We start from the raw sequence: 23104 nt of genomic DNA on the forward strand, positions 1-23104 counted from the left end.
GGCAAAAAATTAGACACCCCCGAAAATAAGCCATAGGCTTATTTTCTTCGAAAAAAAAAAAATAAGACATGTCTTAAAATATGAGAAACACGGTAGATAAACCAACAAGCTGCTCTAGGTTTGTTTGTACAAAGCTGTGTGCCCAATTACTACTGAAATTAAACATCTTATTAGCAATGTTTGGAATTTTGCATTTGTTCTCAATGGCATTTACTGCCACTCTCTGCTAATATCCTGCAAAACACAGATACTACACTCTATACAAATGTACTGTACCTTGCTCATTCAAAAATAGGAGTTCTGTTCTCAGTCTGTTACATTAAAAATTCTATCAATTTTAATCAAATAGAGGTTACTGACTGTCCAAAATTACAGTAACATTTCTGCAAATCAAGAATTTCCATTTATACAATCTTCAATACCAACTGAACAAAGTGAATTGAAATGTATAACCTACTTGGAGAGCAATAAATAGCAAAAGTTTAAAATACATACTTCTTTCAAAGAAATGTTCAGTTTGTTTTTGCTATATTTTTTCCAAATCAGAACGTATTCTCATTTGTAAATAGCAGCAGAAAGCAGATATCCTTAGTTCTACCACTTCCTCAGCTGTACCTGTTCATTAGCATTTTTAAATGCTGGTTACCAACCAATGAGATTAGCCTTTGCTTTTTCAGTCAACTTGCGGACTCTGCCTCTGCTAGATGTCCCAAAAGTCAAAGAGGTGTCTTCAAACAATAGTTGTCTTTGCTCCTCCTCCGAGTCATCTTCATTGTAAAAAGCTGTCCTCCTACCCTGATTTCTAGTTCTCATGTGGGGTTCAGAATCTTTAAGTTCTTCATGCTCTTCTACAATAGGCTCTTCTGTCTTTTTTCTCTTGCTTCTCGTCTGAATCTTAGGATCTGCAGAAAACGCAAGTTCTAATCCTGGCTCTTGGGCCTCTGGCTTTCTTTTAGGCTTTCTGCCTCCACGCCCTTTTCTTTGCAGCAAGTCTTCCTTCACATTATTTTCAGAGAGAGAATTGCATGCAGTGGAAACAGATGCTTCCTCTGGTGGTGGTGGTGGTGGTGGTGTTAAGTCTTTAGCAGTTTGGATTGTGTTCTGCCCTAAATTCTTTTGCTGAGCAAGTAATAGGTTTTTTGGTTTCCTCCCTCTTTTCTTGTGCACCACTTCACAACTATTGTTGTTTGTTTCAATCTTGGGTTTCCGTCCAGGACCCCTCTTAAACATAGGCTTTGAAGACTGTCCCCCATGTCCATTTACCTGGATGCTTCCTGATGCCAAAGCCATGACATTATTCTTGCAATCTGCTATAAAGACAGAGTAACATGTCAGTGATTGCATTACCCATCTCCTTTGCAAACAAATAATAACTTGAGTGCAGAGCAATCCTAAGTATAGGACCAATCAGGCCTCAATTTAGTTGCATACAAATGAGACTCATCTGAATGATTAAACACAAAAAACCCGTAACATTTTCTAGTATTAATCAGGGCTGTAAACTGATAAACTAAAAACTTGCCTTATAAATTACTTAGTGGGAATTACTTTTAATCAATCTAAAACTGCAGCACATTATTATATATTCCATAATAACCAACATTTAAAACTACAAGAAGCTTACCTTGTGGGCTGAGAGTGGAAGATTTTGGTTTACGTTTAATTTGTTTATCCTTCTCCACATTTTCTCTTGCAGTATTATTCCTAGTGTTATGAGTATAATTGGTTTGATTATGGACTGATAAAATATTCTGGTTCTTGGAATGTTTGGTGGAATCCTCTAGTACTGGGAGACAACAGAGAGCAAGAGGTAAGTTTTAAACAAGATTTTCAATTACTATATATTTGTTGGCCAAATAAATACATACCTTATTTCTTCTGAAATATATTTTCAACAAAACATTGTTGAGGGGTTCTATTTAATATTATTTCACCCATTTATCCTCACTCTATGGTTTTCTATACTTCCACGATTTACACAACCCCCAAATCTGCTGACTGTATAGGGTCTGGAAGGAGACATGGCTCTCTGCTACTGAAGAATATTGGGACATGTCCACAATGGTACTTTGACAAGAAGTAGCTGGCATTAGGCCCCAAAATAGTGTATTTGGGAGGGGGAGGTAGTACCCAAAGTCCCTACATTCATTAGAGAAGTGCTGAAATCAGGCCCTCTCTCTACAAGCCTGCAGCTGACAACTAAATTTGCCTCCATTGGAATCTGCAATGGGAAAGGGGTCAGAAATGAAAATTTTACATAGTGAAGGAAAAAAGACAAGTCTGCTGCCTTGAACCCCCCACCCCACCCCCGACAGGCCTTTTGAAGTAGCAGTAAAACTTCCCCTTTGCATCCCCAACCCCACTTCATTTAGGGATTGCATTCCTAGTCTTCCTAATCTAAATACGAACATATAAATGTGATGTTGCATCTGCAGTGGAAGCCATAATATTTTAGGTTCCAGATCTGTACCACTTATTAATAAGTTTACCCACCTGATTTACCTGATGTAACAGTAGCACTAGGTTTCACAGTTGTAGGCTTTCCTCCTGAAGAAGTAGATGGTTGTTCATTAACAGCCATTTCTGCTACTGCCCTGGTACTCCTTGTTCGGACCAAAGTCACATCTGCTTTTCCATTCATCTGAGCAGCAGTGTTTCTCAGGGATGTTGAACGTGACGGTGCAGAGGGCAAAGGTTTAGCAGGGGGTTCAGCTTTCAGCTGTGGTTTTATTATTTTTCGTTTCCTGTCCGGACTACAAACAGATGACAAGTCTGACAACTCATGCTATTTTATAGTGCAAAGTATGTAATAGCAATAGGCCCTGGTTATCAACTAATTCTATCCATAAGCCAGTTTGTCTTTATGTGGTCCAATTCACTCACACACATCTCTCTCAATGCCTCTTCAGCAATTCAAATGCTGATTGTAACCTTTAAAGGCCTAAATGGCTTGGGCCACAAGTATCCAAGGAACTGCCTCATCCCACATGAACCTGCCCAGGTCTTAGCATTATAATAATAATAATAATTTATTATTTATACCCGGCCCATCTGGCCGGGTTCCCCCAGCCACTCTGGGCGGCTTCCAACAAAACAGAAATTCTAAAATACAGAAATCCATCAAACATTAAAATACAGAAATCCATCAAACATTAAAAGCTTCCCTAAACAGGGCTGCCTTGATATGCCTTCTAAAGGTCTGGTAATTGTTGTTCTCTTTGACCTCTAGTGGGAGGGCATTCCACAGAGTGGGTGCCACTACCGAGAAGGCCCTCTGCCTGGTTCCCTGTAACTTGGCTTCTCGTAGTGAGGGAACCGCCAGAAGGCCCTCGGAGCTGGACCTCAGTGTCCGGGCAGAACGATGGGGGTGGAGATGCTCCTTCAGGTATACCGGACCGAGGCCGTTTAGGGCTTTAAAGGTCAACACCAACACTTTGAATTGTGCTCGGAAACGTACTGGGAGCCAATGTAGGTCTTTCAGGACCGGTGTTATGTGGTCTCGGTGGCCGCTCCCAGTCACCAGTCTAGCGGCCGCATTCTGGATTAGTTGTAGTTTCCGGGTCATCTTCAAAGGTAGCCCCACGTAGAGCGCATTGCAGTAGTCCAAGCGAGAGATAACTAGAGCATGCACCACTCTGGAGAGACAGTCAGTGGGTAGGTAGGGACTCAGCCTGCGTACCAGATGGAGCTGATAAACAGCTGCCTTGGACACAGAGTTGACCTGTGCCTCCATGGACAGCTGTGAGTCTAAAATGACTCCCAGGCTGCGCATCTGGTCTTTCAGGGGCACAGTTACCCCATTCAGGACCAGGGAGTCCTCCACACCCGCCCGCCTCCTGTCCCCCACAAACAGTACTTCTGTCTTGTCAGGAATTCTCAGTAGAAATTGATTGCCTCTGCTGCTGTATATTAGGTGGGTGGCAAACTGGGGAAAGGCATTGTATGTTGTGGTTCTATGACTCTAGAATGTTCTCCCTTAGCCAATGAGTCTGATGTCTAAAGCTTATCAAGCTAAGACCTTTTTAATGTCTAGGTTTCTAAATATCTTTTTAGTAGGCTTTAAGTTTTAACCACTGCTTAAGTACTGGTCTGCAAGTATTACCTTATGGTTAGTAAGTATTAACCTTTTGGGCCGTGGCCCTGGCCTGGTGGAACACTCTCCCACAAGAGACCAGGGCCCTGCAGAATTTGACATCTTTCCGCAGGGCCTGCAAGACAGAGCTGTTCAGTCAGGCCTTTGGGCAGAATGCAGTTTGACTTACTTTCCTTTGTATAAAACAAGCCTGAAGGAGGCCTTGTATCAGGCATCCCCAAACTTCGGCCCTCCAGATGTTTTGGACTACAATTCCCATCTTCCCAGACCACTGGTCCTGTTAGCTAGGGATCATGGGAGTTGTAGGCCAAAACATCTGGAGGGCCGCAGTTTGGGGATGCCTGCCTTGTATGATCAGTGGAAACAGTTGGTCCTGGCAATTATTAACCACTCTCAATTCCACCCTGGTAATTGCCACCTGCCTGGATTTTAACCTGTCTGAATTAATTTTAAGATGTATTTTAATTAATTGATGTCTGTTTTTATGCTTATGGTGTTGTTTTTATTATGTTAGCCGCTCTGAGCCTAGCCTCGGCCGGGGAGGGCAGGATACAAATAAAAATTATCATCATAATCATCTTCTCAGATGGGTGTGGGTGAAGCTCAGGGAGAAAACAACTCCTAAACCAAGGGGCCTAGTGGCCTCATGTTTGATAGTGCCAGCTTTGATAACTGGACTGGAAGAATCAAAGCTAGCCCTGGGCCTGTTCATGGGAGTAAGCTAGGAAATATCTTTTTATGCAGTGAACGATATTAATAAAAGGAAGCCACAAGTGCTGCCACACCAATGTAAAACATTCAAATATTGCACTTGGGAGAATGAAGAACTCGTATCATACCTTGATGCAACGCTACTAGAAAGAGAACTGCTTCTGCTTCTTTTCTTCCTTATCTTTTTAATTGTGCTTCTTTTATGAAAACGCAAGGCTGATTTGTAATCTGATAAGATGGAACTAATGTGTTCTTCAAAGAAGGCAGACAGGCGCAGGCTCATGCTGTAAATCTATTAAAATATTAAAGTGTATTAATATGACAAAAGAATTGAAGTTTGTCTCACATGTTAATTTCTGCCCGTAGTAGTTTACACAAATCAGTAGACACATGAAGCAAGATTAACTGTACAGAAGATCTCCATAAGGCTCCACAGCATCACATTCTCTGTTTCCCATGCACTCCAATGGGAACATTAGAAGGAATGTGCACAGTTCTTCACCCAGCCTTGTACTCTCCACAACTTAGCAGGTGCTTTTGGTCAGAATGTAAGGAGCCAACACGGATAGAGGGGAACACTGGATGGGGACAGGAAAGGGGCCACAGACTTCACATCTACACTATTGTTCTTTCCTGTTACATTGCTTGTCTGTATGTCCAAGTGCAGGAAAAATAGGTAGACGGGGGGGAATAAGGATCTGTTGAATTGTATCAAGATTCTCCATGAACAGGCACAAGACCCAAAATAAGGTATTATTTCAGGTAACACCAACTATATCTTTAAATATGCTTTAAATTTAACGTCTGAGACCTGTTTTGTTGTCCATATTAAAATCAATTACACATTCTCTAGCAACAAACCCAACATTTAAAGAACATCAGTACATATCCAGAAATAAATTGCGAAGCCATACTCTTGATCTTTTGCATGGTGTATACACTTTGGAGTTGCTGAAGATTAGCCTCACATCTTTACACAATTCCATTGGCGATTCATAGTTCCCTGCTTCTAGTGTTTCCCGAACCGTGGCAAAATCCATTGGTGTATCAATGATGTCTCTGTAATCCTTTAGAAATGTTTAGAAACATTAATGAACTGATTTCAACAATCTAATGTTATATTACTAATTAATGAAAAAGCAGAAAATAACTGCACAAGCCTGTATGAAAAACCATAAATCTTATACTGTCTTTTAAGCCTAGGAGCAAAATCCCCCAATGGAAAAAAGGCCTAAAATTTCTGAATGTACTACAAATCAGATGTACTGGCAGATGAACAGCCTCAACAAACAGAATGCATGAAATACCAAATACAACCACACCTGTAAGAGAGACAGAGAATAATATTTTGCTGAAAACTCAACATCATTGTCTTTTACTTAATAAAATGTTATCATTATTCTTCCACTTCAGTTTTCTAAGGTGAATGTTTCAGAAGAACATAATATTTTCAAAATACTCACTGGATATTCAAGAAGATCCACTGGTTGGCGAAAAGGTTCAGAATCCTCACACTGAAAAATTAGATTCAGCAATTCCTGGCACTGCCTCTTCCATGCCTGAATATCGTATGATTGAGCTCTATTACGTAACCTCCGCTTGGGCTGATGATCCTGGAACAGCAATATTGAATACGGCTTATCAAATAAGTAGCTGTTCTTGCAAATTAAAGAGAAAACTGATTATCCCCTTGTGGAAAAATGCTGAAGGAAAGAACAATATTCTGTGACCTCTCTCAAATTTTGAGGCCTTGCACTGTTACTTGAATTGAACCCAGTCAATTTTTAATATCTATCTGGTAAAAATCAGGAGAAGGAAGATGGGCTGCTGGTGGTACCCACCATTTGGAAATCAATAGTTTTAACATTTATTGAAATAATAAATAATATTAAACATGAAGATACACATAAACAAAGAGGCCTTATTAAATTTGTTTGTTCCCACTTCATACATAACCAAAGCAGAAATCTGATGTAAAACAAATATTACCTTCCTCTTTCTAGTAGAAGTGCCTGGCATGTTAATGTCTTTCTCTTCTTCCTTTGGGCAATAAAATATTCATGACATGATGCAGAAATACTAAGCATTTGAAATATACTTAACTTCTTCATATTTATTTACTTCTACTTCAGGCATCCCCAAAGTGCGGCCCTCCAGATGTTTTGGCCTACAACTCCCATGATCCCTAGCTAACAGGACCAGTACTCAGGGATGCTGGGAATTGTAGTCCAAAACATCTGGAGGGCCGAAGTTTGGGGATGCCTGTTCTACTTCCTTTCTATTAAGAACCTGTAAGTCTGAAAATATTTTTACACTTTAAGAAACCAGCATATGTAAACAGCAGCCACGGGCACTGCCTATGCTTGCTACTGCTGCTACTAGTTCCAATCGTTTCCTTGCCTGCATGAAGTTCAGTGTGTGATACAAGGTCCACAAATACCTGTAAAGTTATTACTAGAGTCGCTTTGGGGGCGGGGTATAAGCACAAACTTTATTATATACAAGGAGTACCCTATGACGAATCTCGTATTAAGATAGGGATGCATTTTCCAGAATCTCAAATTTTTAAATGGTGACTGTTTAAAACACACACACACACACACACACACACACACACACACACACACACGTGTATAGGGACAGTTATAAATTACATTATATCAGAATTTATGGATCTGATCAACATTTTCTTATACAGTGGTACCTCGACTTACAAACAACTTGACAACCGAATTTTTCGACTTACAAATGGGGGTAATGGCCGTGCGCTTACAAATGTTTCCAGTGGCGTTTTTCGACTTACGAATTTTTCGACCTACGATGGTGCCTTCGGAACGGATTAAATTCGTAAGTCGAGGCACCACTGTACTAACATAAAGAACATTAACCAGGCAATAATTTATCTTTCTAGCTTAATCTGAACTACACAAGTATTCTTTGTAAACTAGAATCCAAATTCTGCACTTTTATCCAAAAATGCACTCTATGGACCCAGTCAACTGGGTTTTATGTTGCACACTATGCTCCAGATGTGAGAGAGCTGGCAAAAGTATATAGCTTTGTACCAGCATATCATCAAAACAATAGCAGTGGCTCTAAGGACAGAGATTCTGAGGAAGCTACACACCTGCAATGAAATTCTCTGCATACAGAATGCTTAAGGCTTAAATACTTGATTTTACTAGAATTGCATTATATTTGGGGACAGAGGTGTGTACATGTATGTGTGATGCATAAACTTTCATGCAGCTTGTATGTAGAAATAATGTTCTCATAATTCACATTAAAAGTAAATTGTTGTTGCAATGAATAAAGCACACAAATACTACTTCAAATAAATTAGGGACTAAAAACCATCCTTCCTGTAAAGAACATGAGGAGCTTGAACTAGAAGGAATTTGATTATCATTGCCGAACCCCTCTCTGAAAGCTAAATTTGTGCAGAAAAATACTTTAAATAATATATATAACTACTTTCTAAAGAAATGCATGACATATTGAGTTAGCTTACCTCCTCCGAATCAGACAGGATTTTTTTCTTCATGGCATTATACAGTGGGATTATGTCATAGCAAGCCTGATCTCTGTTCAATAAAACACTTTGGATTAATGAGTTTATTTGCAGCCACAGATGCAGGGAGGAAGCAATTTTGGCTGATTCTTTTTTCCACTGCAAGCTCCTTGCTCACTGGGTGACCCACTAGAGTAGACTGGGAGACGGCACTGGGGGCTGGAGGTGGAACTGAAGAGTCTTCCCTCTCCCTTCCACCAGTGGGAGCCTCCACTGGATTAGAGTCCCTTCTATTAATGGAAGGAACCCTTACGCTCATGGAAAACCAAATCAGGATCTAAATGTCTATACAATACAAAATTTTATTGTTTCATGTTATTGGATTATAGCCAAAGTAATGCCAGCAGAGTCCCCTGGTGCAATGCTTCCATTCCCTCTCCCCAATCTTCTGAAGAAGTTTCCTCAACTTTCCAGAGCTGATTTTGAGGGTGTGCACCATAGCTGCCAAGTTTTCCCTTTTCTCGCGAGGAAGCCTATTCAGCATAATGGAAAATCCCTGAAAAAAAGGGATAACTTGGCAGCTATGGTGTGCACAGAGCTGCAGGGGAGAGGATAGAAAGTTCCATTCTGCTATCACAAGGCTTTTGCACTGGCAGAATGGGAGCATGGGATACTGCCCAACATTAGGAAGGTTTTAAGTATCAATATGCCATTTTTTTAAATGGTAATGTTAACAATGTTTTCTCCTCTAAACATGTAAAGAATATGCCTAGTATAAAACATTGTCTTTCTTTGTATCTTTCTCAGATTATATTTTTCCTGCCTCTCTATCCAAAGCCACTTCTACTCAAAAACAAAACAAAACAAAACAGGAAAACCCCATGCACAAGCAGCTTCTAAGCTTTCAGCAATTAATTTGCAGGATTTCAACTACCCGGCTTTCAACCACACCAAGTTGAAATCACACAAATTAATCACGCATAAGATGCAATCGTACTATATTCCCAATTCCTTGCCTTCCAGTAATAAGAACACGATTAAATGAGTCCACAATGGAATTTACAACACACTACTTCAATGGATGTTGTTTCTGGAAGAGTGGTAATTGCTGAAAAAATGAATTCTCTTATTCACAATAACAATTAATGGTTCACTCTTACCCATTGTAAACATACATTGTAAATAATATTCACTATAGATTAAAAGCATGTAAATAATTCCTATGGTTTATGCTATTTCCACAATATGCACTGTGGGTCTGTTCATTAGCTTACTTTATGAAGTGCAGCAGCAGATCTGTGACAAATTTGGCAGATTTAACTATGGGACTTCCTGGTTCATTGAACGTCTGTGTATTGTATTCAATATACCGAACTTCCCACATAAGTGAAGAAAGTCGCCTTTGAAAAAAAGAACACATGCGTATCACAGAAAAAAATAAGTTTTGAAATTTTGTTCAAAATATGTAAAGACATGGAAACGAAGAGTGATGTTCAGTGTTGTACAAGCAAACTTCTGATAACCTTCCTCTCTGTCCCTTCCACATCCCTGAAATCTTCTAAAGAGGGTCACTTCTGGAACAATTTTTGGGATACACATTTCTCAAAGTAGGGCTAAATTAATAATATGGACAAATTGTCAGAAATATAAAACCATCCTGAGAAGAAAAAATTGTGAGCTTAATACATGACTGCTTCAGTCAAGGCAGGCACAAACTGAATTATGGGACCTACCTACTTCCTGCCTTTGACCACTAAAAGGTAAAGGTAAAGGGACCCCTGACCATTAGGTCCAGTCGTGACCGACTCTGGGGTTGCGCGCTCATCTCGCATTATTGGCCGAGGGAGCCGGCGTATAGCTTCCAGGTCATGTGGCCAGCATGACAAAGCCGCTTCTGGCAAACCAGAGCAGCACATGGAAACGCCGTTTACCTTCCCGCTATAGCGGTTCCTATTTATCTACTTGCATTTTGACGTGCTTTCGAACTGCTAGGTTGGCAGGAGCTGGGACCAAGCAACGGGAGCTCACCCCGTCACAGGGATTCGAACCGCCGACCTTCTGATCAGCAAGCCCTAGGCTCAGTGGTTTAACCACAGCGCCACCATTACATATTTAGATTTTAATGGATCGGATTGGGGACAGGTCTTCCATAACTGCGGCACCACCAATGAGGAAGCCTTTGTTCTGTTAGCTGCCCACTTTATCTCAGATGGCAGCAGCACTCACTGTAGGCCCTCCACTGCAAATGTATAGGTATGTATATCTGGCAAACGGCAGCCCTATAATTACCCTGGGTCCAAGCCATGAAGTTTTAAAGATCAATGCCAACACTCTGAATTAGTCCCAGAAATGGACTAGAAAACAGTGCAGTTGGCCTAGAGAAAAGAGATCACAGAATACAGTGGTATCTCGGTTTAAGTACACAATTGGTTCCGGAAGTCTGTACTTAACCTGAAGCGTACTTAACCCGAGGTATGAGTGTAATTGATTCCGGAAGTCCGTACTTAACCTGAAGCATATTAACCTGAAACGAACTTTCCCATTGAAAGTAATGGAAAGTGGATTAATCCATTCCAGACAAGTCCGTTGAGTACTTAAACTGAAAGTACTCAAACCGAAGCGTACTTAAACCAAGGTATGACTGTACAGTCATACCCCGACATCTGAACGCTTCGACTTCCGAAGGTTTCGACTTCCGAAGTCGACAACCCCGGAAGTCTTATCACCACGCGCGGGGGTTCTGCACCTGCACCTCGACTTACAAAGACGGCTGCAGAACAGATCGTCTTCGTAAGTCGAGGTACCACTGTACTGTGTTGGTTGGTTCTGGTTGCTTGGGTTATAAGGACAGGAGGCTCAAAGGGATAAAATTATGAGCTTATAATCAAAAACACCTCCTGCAGCTTCCTTTTAAGCAGTTCCAAGAGGAACAGCAGCTTTAACCTAAGTACTTGCTCAGTTAGAAAAACAGTTAAGAAAAGAAGGGACCCATAAGCCATTTAGGATTTCCTTTAGACAAGAGGCAATCTACATCAAGGTACAGTAGGCTAGCATTGCGATATTTAACCATAGGACAAGAAAGTCTTATACACCAGTTTGACTTTTCATTGTACATCACAGTAATTGATCTGTGCTGTACACAGCTCAGCTAGAAGCAAAAGCTGCCCAAGAAATTACCCTAACATATATAAAATCACAAACAAAATGTCTAATAATTTTTGGAAACACCAACAATAAAATAAACTTAAAACAAACCTGTAAAACCTATTTTCCAGCCTCTGTTTAATTGTACTAAGATCAGTAGGATATGCAATGACAGTGCAATACATTGGATAAGCTTGGAAATCCACAGGAGCCACAAAAGCAGAAGCAATATCTAAACACAAAACAAAGATGTCATTACTACATCAGTAATAGGGAAACAATCCTCTTAAGGTGCAGCAGTAATTTGAGTGAGAGAGTGCCTAGCTAAAGAGGGAAGCTAATTCTACTAGTCTTTCAGTAAGAATGTGATATAGAAGTGACACTTTTTTTTTACTTGTAAGGTACTGAATATTTGTATTCTATGACCAACACACACAAAAATATTTTCTACAAAGTCCATCTCATGCATGCCATTTTCCTGCATAAAAATGAATGCCACAGATGAAGTGGACTGAAAAACTTGAATTTCAGTAAGTGCTTTGAGAAGAATTTTAATACAGAAAGCCAAATAAAAAATATGCAGGAATGTGACACTATCTTAATGGATAGAAATGATTAAAATCACTCTTATTTTCCCTTCTTTCACATTAAACATTACCTAAAGTCATCAGCTGGTTTATCCCTGAAATTATTCTTTCACATTCATCATCACGAGTCCTGGAACCCCACTCTCCTTCCAAAGGCTTGTAGATTAATGATCTGCTTTCAATATTAGTTAAAGGAACACTAGTTCCAAGCTCTTCTGGAAACACAGCTGAAATAGACACAAAATGAACATAATAGCTGATATAATTATCCTTGCAACTTAAGAAATTCCATACCAATTTTTTAAAAAACCCACAATGATATGAACAATTCACAGCCCACTCTTATTTATTAAGAGCAGCTAACAGATTGTGGAATATTATAAATGCATTTGGAAGAAAAACAAATATTTCTGCATTACAGAGCATCTTCCATTATTAACATGCAGGTTTCTCTCTCCCCTTTTACTTATACAGAGTCATAGCTAGCTATGGTGTTTTTTTGTTTAAAGAATGAAATGTCTTATCTATCCTTAAGGGGCTGGACTCAGTTATATGGATGAAAGGCTATACAGTATACATTTGAGCTACAAATCTACATTTTTAATATATATAATTATTTTTACATTATTGCAAATCTTCTTGCTTGAGGTCAGCATGTAAATGAATTCCTCTCCACATTACACAAATATAATGATAAACATTCTTGTTAACCAGTCTGGAGTCTGGCATTAAGCATTTAGGGTTTCTAGGGAAGAGCTAAAATGAGACTCTTAAGTAGCTAAGTTTGAAGAATAATGTTAGAAGGCACAAAAGAAACTTATAGTTAGGAGAAATTATGTCTCTCCTAGCACTAGGGTACACTAAAGCATTTTGTAAACCATTAAACCACTTTGTAACCTTGACAATTCCAACATTTAGTAGTAAAAGCTTTTCTTTATAAAAGTAGAGGCTGTTCCATATAACAAGCGGTTTATGAAGTTTCTACTTTTCTTCTCACTGCACTCAACATGGCAAGTGATCAGCATTACTTCCACCTTTGGAACTATGGAGATGGGTGGGGTACATTCTTGCAGTTGCATAGATTCCTGCCCCTTTTCCAAGCTCCAAGGTTGGAACCAAGGCAGAAAGTTATTTAGTTGCTCTGTTGAGGAGGTGACTAGCACTTCTTGCCTCTTGCCTTTTCTCTCTTCCTGTTTGTGATGAATTGTTTACATTGATTGAGATTCTTTAAATTACGTATTTTAATGTTATTTGTATTTTATAGGAAATGACGTGTATAACAATGTATCACTGATGTTTATTTATTTCCCTTTGTTTTTCATACTTTTCTGTGAATTGCTTTGGGGTGTACTTGTATAGAAGAACAGAATACAAATATAGTCACTGACTGAAAGTTGTATCCAAAAGCATTGCTCAGCAGACAGATTTTTATCAGTGGAACAGGAAGGAATGCAATTATCCACGATTCCCCGTCTCCCTTGCAGCTCTCATCCAATCAGCTCTGGAGGGTTGGGGACCCAAATAGCTTGCCAAGTGCCGCTATCTCCATACAGCTGTAATTCAAGTGATCACCAACAGCAAAGTGGGGGATTTAACTACAGTTCACATCAGCCAAAGCAACCATGACCAATGGCTAAAGTTAATGTGAGTTGTAGTTCAGCAACATTTGAAGGGCCAGAGGTTCCCCACACCTGACCTACATAAACAAATTAATTTGGACAGAGTCTTCATTCTACCACTTTACCACTCATGAGTAGGAGCAATCATCATAATACTTCTAAAGTGTTAAATTTAATCAATTTATATATCATTATCTGTTGAACTTAACAGAGTAAGGATTTATTACAGTGAATCCAGCAGTGTTATGAACTCTGACCTTGGAAATTCACCCCAGCAATGCATTGGAAGGACAAGTTTTGGAATCTTTGCAAAATGTTTGCTTCCAAGTAGTTAAACAAAAAAATGTTTTAATTTCTGAAAACCAGGCAACCAAAATGCAATGTTCATTTTTTAAAAAACAGGTAACTAGTTATTTCACAGACATTTTATTAATGTAATAAAGAAATTGATTCGTTTTTCCTTCTTTTATAGCATAATCAGCTTAACTTCTTTATAGTTCATCACATACGTACATAGTAAGTTCTGTCTCCTTTCTGTACATCTAGGGGAAAGTAGACACATACCATTGTTTGGTATAGGCTCCATATCCCAAGGACTCATTTTCTCAGCATCTCCATTGTCCCAACTTCAAGAGAGCGAGAGAAAATTACAATCAAGTTAAAGTTACTATTACTTATCTGAATATGTAGATGATCAACACTTTACCCCAAAAATATTTTCAACAAAATGCAGGTAGAAAACATACCAGCTAATAATTAAACACACATGAGGTTAAAAACAAAAAGAGAAAAATAAAACCCCATGTATGAAGCAAAAGCTACTAACCAGACATTGTAGCACTGAAACAAGCTGTCAGGATAATCAGGCTGAAGAGGTTCTTGGCTTTCTATTGTTCCGAACCACCAAGCATCATCAATTACTGATCTAAATCGATCACCTGGACAAGAATACAAAGTCACGTCATTACTCCAGAAGGGATAGAACTGTATCTTAACAGTTTCTTATAATCATTACCAATATTATTAGAGGTACGTTTTGCCAACTATTGAACAAACAAGAAGATGAAACACCCTGACAACTTTCCATTAGCAGGACTGCATAAAGCTTCAGCACTCTAATGACACTGTTACAACCAGATAAGCTTGACAAAGGAAGATTCATTTCAGCGGGCTGCAAAATACTCCCAAAGGTAAGATGCCACGGAGGCCTTTTGTTATTAAAGAGGTCTGTGTCACATCCTCTAATCTCATGTTGAGACTGTATGACAGAAGCAGTCTGTTTCCAGATATAAAGGCAACCATAAATTTGGCCCATATTCCTTCCTCCTACTACAGCATTCATTTTCTCAACATCTAAGACATGAACAGTTCAAATACAGATCTGCATTCTGCATGTGGGCTTTAGCCAGCTCTGTTCACCTGGCTTAGAGGGCGAGGGCTGTTTCCTCTCCATTCAGTCCTCTCTCCCCTCCCCTATATGTGATCAGTACTGACAGCACTAACTATCTGTTCAGCACTAACTGCTGTTCCAGGGATAAAAGATGGGCCCTGAAATCCCATTTTCTGACTTACAATTACAGGAGAAGACAAGGCAGACAATACCGTGTTTCCCCTTTTTAAAGACACAGTCTTACAACTTTTTTCCCTCAAAAAAACACACAGTGGCTTATTTTCAGGGGGTGTCTTTTTTTAAAAAAAAAGTGCTGGTACAACTGGGACCCACTGGCTCAGGATGCTCGGTGCTCTCTTCTGCGCGCTGCTGGGCGCGTTGTTGGCGCTGCCAGTTCCGAGCGCCTGCAGGGTGGGGTGGGGGTGGCAGTGCTTTCAACTCCCAACCCTGTAGAAAGCAATGGAAGTTATGGACCGTAACAATCCTTAAGAGGCGCAGGTCTTAAAAAAAACCCTGGTAGCACCCTTGAAGCACAGCCTTCCAAAGTCAGGGGGGAAGAGGTCTGTTTAGACAAAGGAAAGGATCGGGGGTGATTCTGCACCTCGGGACCCACAGAACTACTTTAAAAATCCCAACCTGGGGGGGGGGTCAAATAGTGAAGCCCCATAGCCCTGTAGCAACAGAAGGCGCATTCTGAAGCACCCGAGCTGTTCGGTTCCATAAAAAACCCAGGAATTGTAAAATTAACAACAATAATGGGGGGGGGCACTCTATCCAAAGAGTTAAGAAGGAATGGGAAAGTGTTGAGTTATATATGGAAAAATATGGAAAGTTAATTAAAGATAAAAAATAAATAATTATCGCAAGGGAAAAAATAACATCATAAAGGGTAATAATGTTAAATATAAAATAGACAACACAACAGAAAAAGCAAGTATATGACTAAATGAGATCGCACAGGAGTGAGGGAAGTGGGGAGAGAGGGAGGGGGGGTAAGGAATGGAAGGAGGCAATGGTTGGAGGAGGGTATAGGGGGATGTATTAAAGGAAAATTAAGACTGAGAAGCGCATGGTTTTTGTTTTTTAAAGATGCAAAGGCTTGCAATCAGGCAAAGTATAGAGCCCAACTTCCAGGAGACTGCGATCTACTCGCGGACTTATAAACTAGAGGTGATCTACCCCCGTTTTATTGGTGTTCAGGTCAAAGTTGTTTTTAGAGAGGGGAAATATCCCATTTTTGAGGTTAAAGTAAAAGTTCCTGACCTTTTTTTTATAATGAGGAAATGCTGCTAAAACTCCGTTCTTCATTCCACGAAGGGGAGAGGGGGCGGGGCCGGGTGCTCAAAGACAAAAGAAATGGAAAAGGAGCCAGCGATCAACTGCAGCCTCCTGGGGATCGACCAGCCTCGCATTCATGCAGCCGCCGGGAGAGGCAGGGGCTGCAGCCGAGTGCTGCTTCGCAAACAAACGGGGGAAAGTGCTTAGAACCCAGAGAATCCGGCTGAAAAACACGAAGCAGCAACAGCAATTGCACACACACAATCCCAAGCCAGCACAGTAACCAAGTCCCAAAAGCAAGAAAGGACTCAGCAAACACTGCTGCGGCCGGCGTTGCTGCTGCTGACTCGGGGAGCTCAGTGCTCTCTTCCGCACAGCGCCTATCACTATGGCTTATTTTCGGGGTACGGCTTATATTTCTCAAATGCTTAGAAATGCTGCTATGGCTTATTTTATGACTATGTCTTAAAAAGGGGAAACACGGTAGTTTATTCATTCAGAACATACTCCTAAAAATATTCTAAAACAAAAATGTTTAAATTCTCTTCAGTTAGTTAGGTTTTTTTTTCATACCCAACTGTATTGCAAAAGTAATATTGATTTTGAATGTTATCTATGTTAGTATTACTAATCAATACTAATATTGATTAGTATTGCCAAGCAATAAAAGATTGTATCATAATTCTATAGTCAATTGTATAGTATAGAAACGAATTTTTAAAATTTTCCACTTTAATAATTACTTCTAAAATTCATGTGAGGTAACTTGTTTTAACGTGACTCTCTATATGGCTTCCTGTTTCACTCATCCACCCCAAAATCTGAGATCTTGGTTCAAAGGACTTCTGTTCTTAATCAAGAAGCTCAGGCTTTGCAGGCCTTTAATTAGCTGGCGAATAAGCCATGTTGCCACAGTTTTCTGCGTTGACCTAGTCAGCTCAGCTTTTACCTTCCTTAAAAAAGTAAATGCAAAATTGGGAAAATACATTAAACCTGGCATCTCTTAATTCAAAGCAGAAAACTTAGCTGGTTTGAGTAAATAATCCATATTTATATTTAATGTTCAGAATTATAATTAACGCCTCCCAAAATTACTGATACAGTGATTGTATTAAAGGTACTGTCAGGGGATTGTTGCGGCTACTCCCAAGTAAACACGCCCAAGTCTGTTCTGTCTTTAACGGTTTTATTGTGCATAGTATTTACAGAATACATGACCTCCTAGTCACTCGCAGAATCCGGCAATGGTGCCCTTCTGCTCCTGGGCCAGCATAACAGCTTGGGAACCCCGAAACGCCGCCCTCTAACCTTGCGTTTGGGCGCGCCTCAATTCGGGCACCGGAAGCGGCTGTGCTCCCTCTCCTACTTGTTGGCTGGAGTAGTGCAGGGGCTCAGATACATCGCTGAGCCGTCCCTCCTCCACTCCGCTCCCATCCTCATTTCCTCTCCCTGACCCGCTGCTGCCGCTTTTGCTGGGCGAAGTGTTGGTCGGGATGATTGGGGGAGGCTCCCTGTAGGAAGGCCCCCTGACAGGTACTTTACCTATGTTCCAGCGTCTGTGTTTTGCATCATCAAACTGCTGCCTTAAGACTAGGAAATCTATAACATCTGGCATGTCATGATACCTGGATATAACCAAAATAAGACCAAAATATTAAGAAAGGCATTTGCTATTTCATAGCCAAAAGTATTTGAGAACATATCAATGCCAAGTAAAGATTTAGTAGACCTTGTAGAAGAACTTCAGTGTTTTTCCCCCACAAATACACTGAGGGATAAAGTAGAAATTTGGTAGGAGACCAAATTAACACTGAATTGCTGGGATGTTGGGGGGGAGGGCTGATTAAACTGAAGCGCGCACACAGAAGTATAGCCCATTACTGCTCTCTTATCTTCTCTTGACTTCTATTTTCAACAGGTAAAAGAAAGGGAAGCAGGAATGTCTTTCAGAAGCTCAAAGAGATGAATATTTGAAAGTTACTTAGGAAGCCCTTTTAAGCTTCATTTTATAAGGACCTTTTAATTTAGATCTATTGAGAGCATATTACAAACACTTATTTAGCCACAAATATTACAACAGCCATATGTGAACAGTGGTCCTTACTTCATTGTAAAAGATCCTCCAGTCAATTTACCAGTATCTGGGTCAAGAAAAGCAAGTTTAAGGCAGCAAAGTGTAGGTAGCCCAACTTCATATTTTATTCCAACTATTTTCATGAGTTCTTGTTCCTGATGGAAACAAAAAAAGCCCTTGCATTCAATATACTAAGAAAACACAACAGAAATATCTAACATATGACAGCATAAGTAGTCTGAGAGTTCTAAGCTTTATCATATATTTCCTTGTATTCTGAAGTGAAATGGAGTCTACTTTTTATTAATTTTTTGATGTATTTACTGTTGTACATTGCTTCAGTGTCTTAAGATGATAGAGAATGTGATTCAAATACTACAGTACATGAGAGGGTGCTGAGGAGAAGGCAAGGTGGTCTATGAATTATACAGAAACTTAATATGCAAACATTATACAAAAACATAAGAAAGAGGACTGTGTTAACAGCAACTCTTCATTTGACAATATATTTATCCTTTGCTGTCATGTCCACAAAACATTGGAACTGCCCCCTACTTACAAGAAGTTAGGAACAGTCAATGGCAGCAAGGGATGGGGGGAAATGCACACAAGATAGGAGAGGTTCAAGGAGAAATAATGCCACCTTGCCATGGTTTGTTTTAGAGGACAATCCTATTTATGTCTACAAAGTAATAAATCCTTCTGAGTTCAGGGGAGTCACTCCAAGATAAATATGTACAGAACTTAAAGGGGGAAACAGAAGAGACATACCCGTAGTTCTATCTTATGCCATGGCTGTTTCTTGGGATTAATGCTATATATTTTATTCTTCTTTGCCATTAAAACATACGCTTCATGGCCTTGTCGGAAATAGTATACCTTAAGAAAAGAACAGAGACTTTTAAAAAATGCCACCTGACTTGATGTGTGAAGAAGTTGGTGATTCAAAAACATTAAATGTCTAGAGATATTTTTCTTGATATTCTTTTCTTTTTAAAACTTGGGAAGTCCATTTACCCAGCTGCATAACGCATACTTAAATATCAGAGAACATGCAATTTGTCATTTCTACTTCCTGACCAGCGGCCCCCTCTTCCCTTACCTCATTTTCACTGTTCCAGTCATGTCCTCTGCTACAATTCTATTTCTCCTCCCGCTAGCCTTTTCCTTTTTAAACACAACAGTCAGACAGCATTCCATGGCTACTGAGCATGCTCCTCTATCACTGGGGGTTTTGATGGTGGGGGTCCTTTAAGAATCTACCCCCCTATATGATTCTTTGCACTTCTGCAGACATAGGGATTCCTCCAAGCCTGCTGCTACTTCTGCAGGAGTGGTGCTGTTTTAACTATCTAAGCCACTGTACTCACACCTGAATATAAACACAGAGAACAAGTATGGCTCTGCAACAAAGTGTTATAGCGTGGCAAATTCTGTTAAGGGTTCCAGCTACTGCATTCCACTCTCTCCCCTCTCATTTTTATTCCACAACATTCACGTAGAATTCCATGGGCACAAAATATACTGCTCTTATTGGGCTACTTTTGTTTTTACCATCCACGGGTTATGTGGGGTAGACAACTGGCGCCCAATCCCAGCAACATTAAAAACTCAAGAGTTTTTCATAAATGTCCAGAGGCAGCTCTCTTCCATCCCTGAGGACATTTAAAATTAGCTTTTCAGTATGAACCATAAATAGCCTGTGTAAACAATGGGACAGTGAAATGGTTCTCTCTACCCTTTTCATATATGTGTTTTTTCCTTCTATCCTCTCCTGACAGCAATTCTGTTCTATTATTTCTCTCCCTCCCACCCCCTCATCTTCTTTCTTCCTCCATCTCTGTTCCAGGGGCACTTTCCATTGTGTTGCCCCCCTCCCCGGGCCAACCCCCCCCCACAACTCCATTATTTTCTTTGCACTTCTGCAAACCTCAGGGTTACCCCAATTCTGCTGCTGCCATCCCTTTTGTGCACAATTGATGCCTAGACAGAGCACAGCATAAAGGGGGGGGATTTTATTTATGTACCTCATCTCCCATTTGTGGTACAAATGGACATCGGCGAGGAACAAGGTCTGTGATCCACACAGAAGGCAGCCAATCTTCCAATGTCAAGCCATTTTCTGCCAACACTCCCACAGCCAACCTCTAAAAGAAACCCCCCCAATAAATCCAAATTAATCTCTAGCATTTTTTATTTTATTTTTTAAAAAACTGCATTTACTGAAAAATATATTTTATTTGAAATATTTTGGTTAGCCATCCTGGGGTAAAAAACGAAATAGGAGAATGTTTGTAACACCCCTTGCCTACATAGGACTCCCACCACAGGTCCTGCTTCTTATGCTAGATTGTGATAGAACTCTGGAAATGAAAGATTGTGTATGTACTAGCACAGGCATCCCCAAACTCTGGCCCTCCAGATGTTTTAGACTACAATTCCCATCATTCCTGACCACTGGTCCTGTTAGCTAGGGATCATGGGAGTTGTAGGCCAAAACATCTGGAGGGCCACAGTTTGGGGGTGCCTGTACTAGCACATCTGTTCCCATGTGTGCATGGAGGGACCATGGGAAGGCACAAGTGGGTGGGTGCTTTGTGGGAAGCCACATATTGCACTACTGTAAGGCAACTCAACCACTTCCGCTATACCTCAATTTGCAGTTCATTTGCTTCATCCCATTGATCCACTGGTTGCCACTAAGAATTGACCCAGACTCTATCTGCATAATTTAGCTCTGTTGCAAGATTCAGTTCTCATTATGATTCTAAGCATAATGGAACCCTGGGAGCTAACTTTTTTCAATGGGTGGATATATAGAATAGTGCAGGGATGAAGAAACAGCTCTCTGTAATACAGAGAGAATCTTCTTATTGCATACAAACTGTTATTTACTGAATCTGTATTTTCTAACTATCAGGTCTGAAATAAATTCAATTGTGTGATTTGGGAAACTACCCAAAATGTTTTTCATTAATTTAAAAAATGTCCAAATGCAACGCTGCTCTAGCTACACTGTTCTCTGTCACACCACACAGCCATTAACAGCAACTACAGTCTGGAAAGGATTCCAGGAGGGAGAGGGAGAAAGGGAAAGCCTATGTTAAGTGGCTGATCCTTTTCCAGCTCAGCTGCTTGTTTGTTTGTTTTAAGTATATGGTTTTCAATGTGTCCATTCCTTTTCCTTAATGTTTGGAGTTGCTTTGAGGAATACAGTTGGAAAGTAGAAAACAAGTCTATTAGAATCTAAACGCACAGTATCAAAATTTTCTACAAGCTTGAATTTACCTTGGTTGTGCTTACATCCACATTATTAAAATAAAGCCTAATTGAGGTCTTCAAAGTAAATTTTCAGAAATCTGCTCTGGGATTGGGAAGCCCTAATGAACAGTGTGGGATATGGTACAGAGGGCTACAGACAGAGAAGGGGTTTGACAGAAATGTCAACTTAAGATCCAAACCATTATCTGGAAAAGCCCTACAAAGTAGTAGAAAACACAGAAGCAATACAGGAATACAACCAAGGTTGTTGTTGTTCCAAGTCCCCAAACAGCTTTTATGTGGCTGTCCTCTATGACAATGGATTAACATAAAAGCATTTCACAGGTGAATGATTAAAAAAACACCAAAGTGCATTCAAAATGCACAAGGAGGACAGCTACCATCACTACATTTAATCTGAATGAAAGTCACACTGCCTGGGAACAAAACTACTCTACTAATGGGTTGGATCAAAGAGATTCTCTTCTGTTGATGAAAGGATTCCTTTCCTGTGTATTTAACACATGCAAGACTTCAAAACTCTTGCAAAGTAAAAAAGAAAGTAGCACGTTCAAGTTCATAAACATGTAAGTACATTAATGTAGTGTGGTGGGTGCCTAAAAATTATAACTGCCATTCATAGGGATCAATACTGACGACAATTAAAGTAACATTACTGCTAATCAGAAGAATGTTTATACTGTATTAGCTAATATTCTACTACTATAATACAACCTTTTGCTTTCTCTCTTTGGGTTTCCTTTTCTTTGGTGATGTTGGACCGTCTTTGTATTCAGTATCTTTTTTTCTTTCCTTTCTGATTTGCTTTTGCCTCTGTTTTTCAGGACCTTCCTCATCTTCTGAGCTGCTTTCTGCTTTCTTAGTCTTAATTTTAGGAACTTTCTTTGGTGGTTGCAGATTAATTCCAGCATCTGCTGTCCAGTCCGAATAATCACTAGAATAGTCACTAGAAGAAAGAACAAGCCAATACTAAATTCATGCAATTCATCCAGCTAGGATTTAAAATCTAGAGAGCTATGCTAAGAAGATTTAAGTGTTTCCTACCCCACCTTTACTAGAACTAGAATTGATTGAATCTACATGCATTTCCTGAATGAATTGCTAAGGGATGAACAGATGGGATTTCATAAAACATAATCCTAAGCATAAAAACAGGTATACAAGAGCAGAATGTATTTTTAAAAAATAAAAACTACCAAATTATGAAACTTTCCTTAAATATTCCAATTAACACATATTTAATCTTGTTTCTAATACAGCAGTTAGCTTTGGATCCCAATTACAAATATAAGCTTGAAAATATAGGTTAATGCTACTTATATTTAACATTTACTGTACTTAAAGTAACATTTCTAATGTTTTAAAATTTCCTGTTTTCTAGTTTATACTAACCAGGTTTAGGTTACCATTCTGTG

The 23104-nt window shown here is 39.8% G+C and overlaps 1 protein-coding gene and 1 long non-coding RNA gene across 7 annotated transcripts in view; both read right to left on the reverse strand.

Moving 5' to 3' along the window:
- Nucleotides 1-310: 310 nt before the first annotated feature.
- Nucleotides 311-23104, reverse strand: part of PHIP (PHIP subunit of CUL4-Ring ligase complex) — a 61523-nt gene continuing 38729 nt past the window's right edge. For 3 of the 6 annotated variants that reach the window (XM_035109556.3, XM_035109557.3, XM_088665921.1), the window contains 18 exons: nucleotides 22404-22635; nucleotides 20435-20554; nucleotides 19179-19286; nucleotides 18438-18562; nucleotides 17876-17958; nucleotides 14492-14603; nucleotides 14179-14291; nucleotides 12118-12273; nucleotides 11571-11691; nucleotides 9590-9715; nucleotides 8316-8388; nucleotides 6794-6844; nucleotides 6268-6417; nucleotides 5719-5871; nucleotides 4933-5096; nucleotides 2494-2753; nucleotides 1625-1786; nucleotides 311-1310 (listed from right to left, as the gene is read on the reverse strand). In XM_035109556.3, the coding sequence (XP_034965447.2) occupies nucleotides 643-1310; nucleotides 1625-1786; nucleotides 2494-2753; nucleotides 4933-5096; nucleotides 5719-5871; nucleotides 6268-6417; nucleotides 6794-6844; nucleotides 8316-8388; nucleotides 9590-9715; nucleotides 11571-11691; nucleotides 12118-12273; nucleotides 14179-14291; nucleotides 14492-14603; nucleotides 17876-17958; nucleotides 18438-18562; nucleotides 19179-19286; nucleotides 20435-20554; nucleotides 22404-22635 (2977 nt within the window). In that variant the 3' untranslated portion in view covers nucleotides 311-642. The remainder of the gene's footprint in view (nucleotides 1311-1624; nucleotides 1787-2493; nucleotides 2754-4932; nucleotides 5097-5718; nucleotides 5872-6267; nucleotides 6418-6793; nucleotides 6845-8315; nucleotides 8389-9589; nucleotides 9716-11570; nucleotides 11692-12117; nucleotides 12274-14178; nucleotides 14292-14491; nucleotides 14604-17875; nucleotides 17959-18437; nucleotides 18563-19178; nucleotides 19287-20434; nucleotides 20555-22403; nucleotides 22636-23104) is intronic. The other 3 variants (XM_035109559.3, XM_060272556.2, XM_060272555.2) reach the window with 3 other exon arrangements.
- Nucleotides 15363-16397, reverse strand: LOC148686218 (uncharacterized). The gene is made up of 2 exons (XR_015948914.1): nucleotides 16319-16397; nucleotides 15363-15502 (listed from the first exon to the last, which is right to left on the reverse strand). It is a non-coding gene; the product is annotated as an uncharacterized LOC148686218 (long non-coding RNA).

Source organism: Zootoca vivipara, chromosome 3 (genome assembly GCF_965207765.1).
Source record: "Zootoca vivipara chromosome 3, rZooViv2.hap1.1, whole genome shotgun sequence".
Lineage (NCBI taxonomy): Eukaryota > Metazoa > Chordata > Lepidosauria > Squamata > Lacertidae > Zootoca > Zootoca vivipara.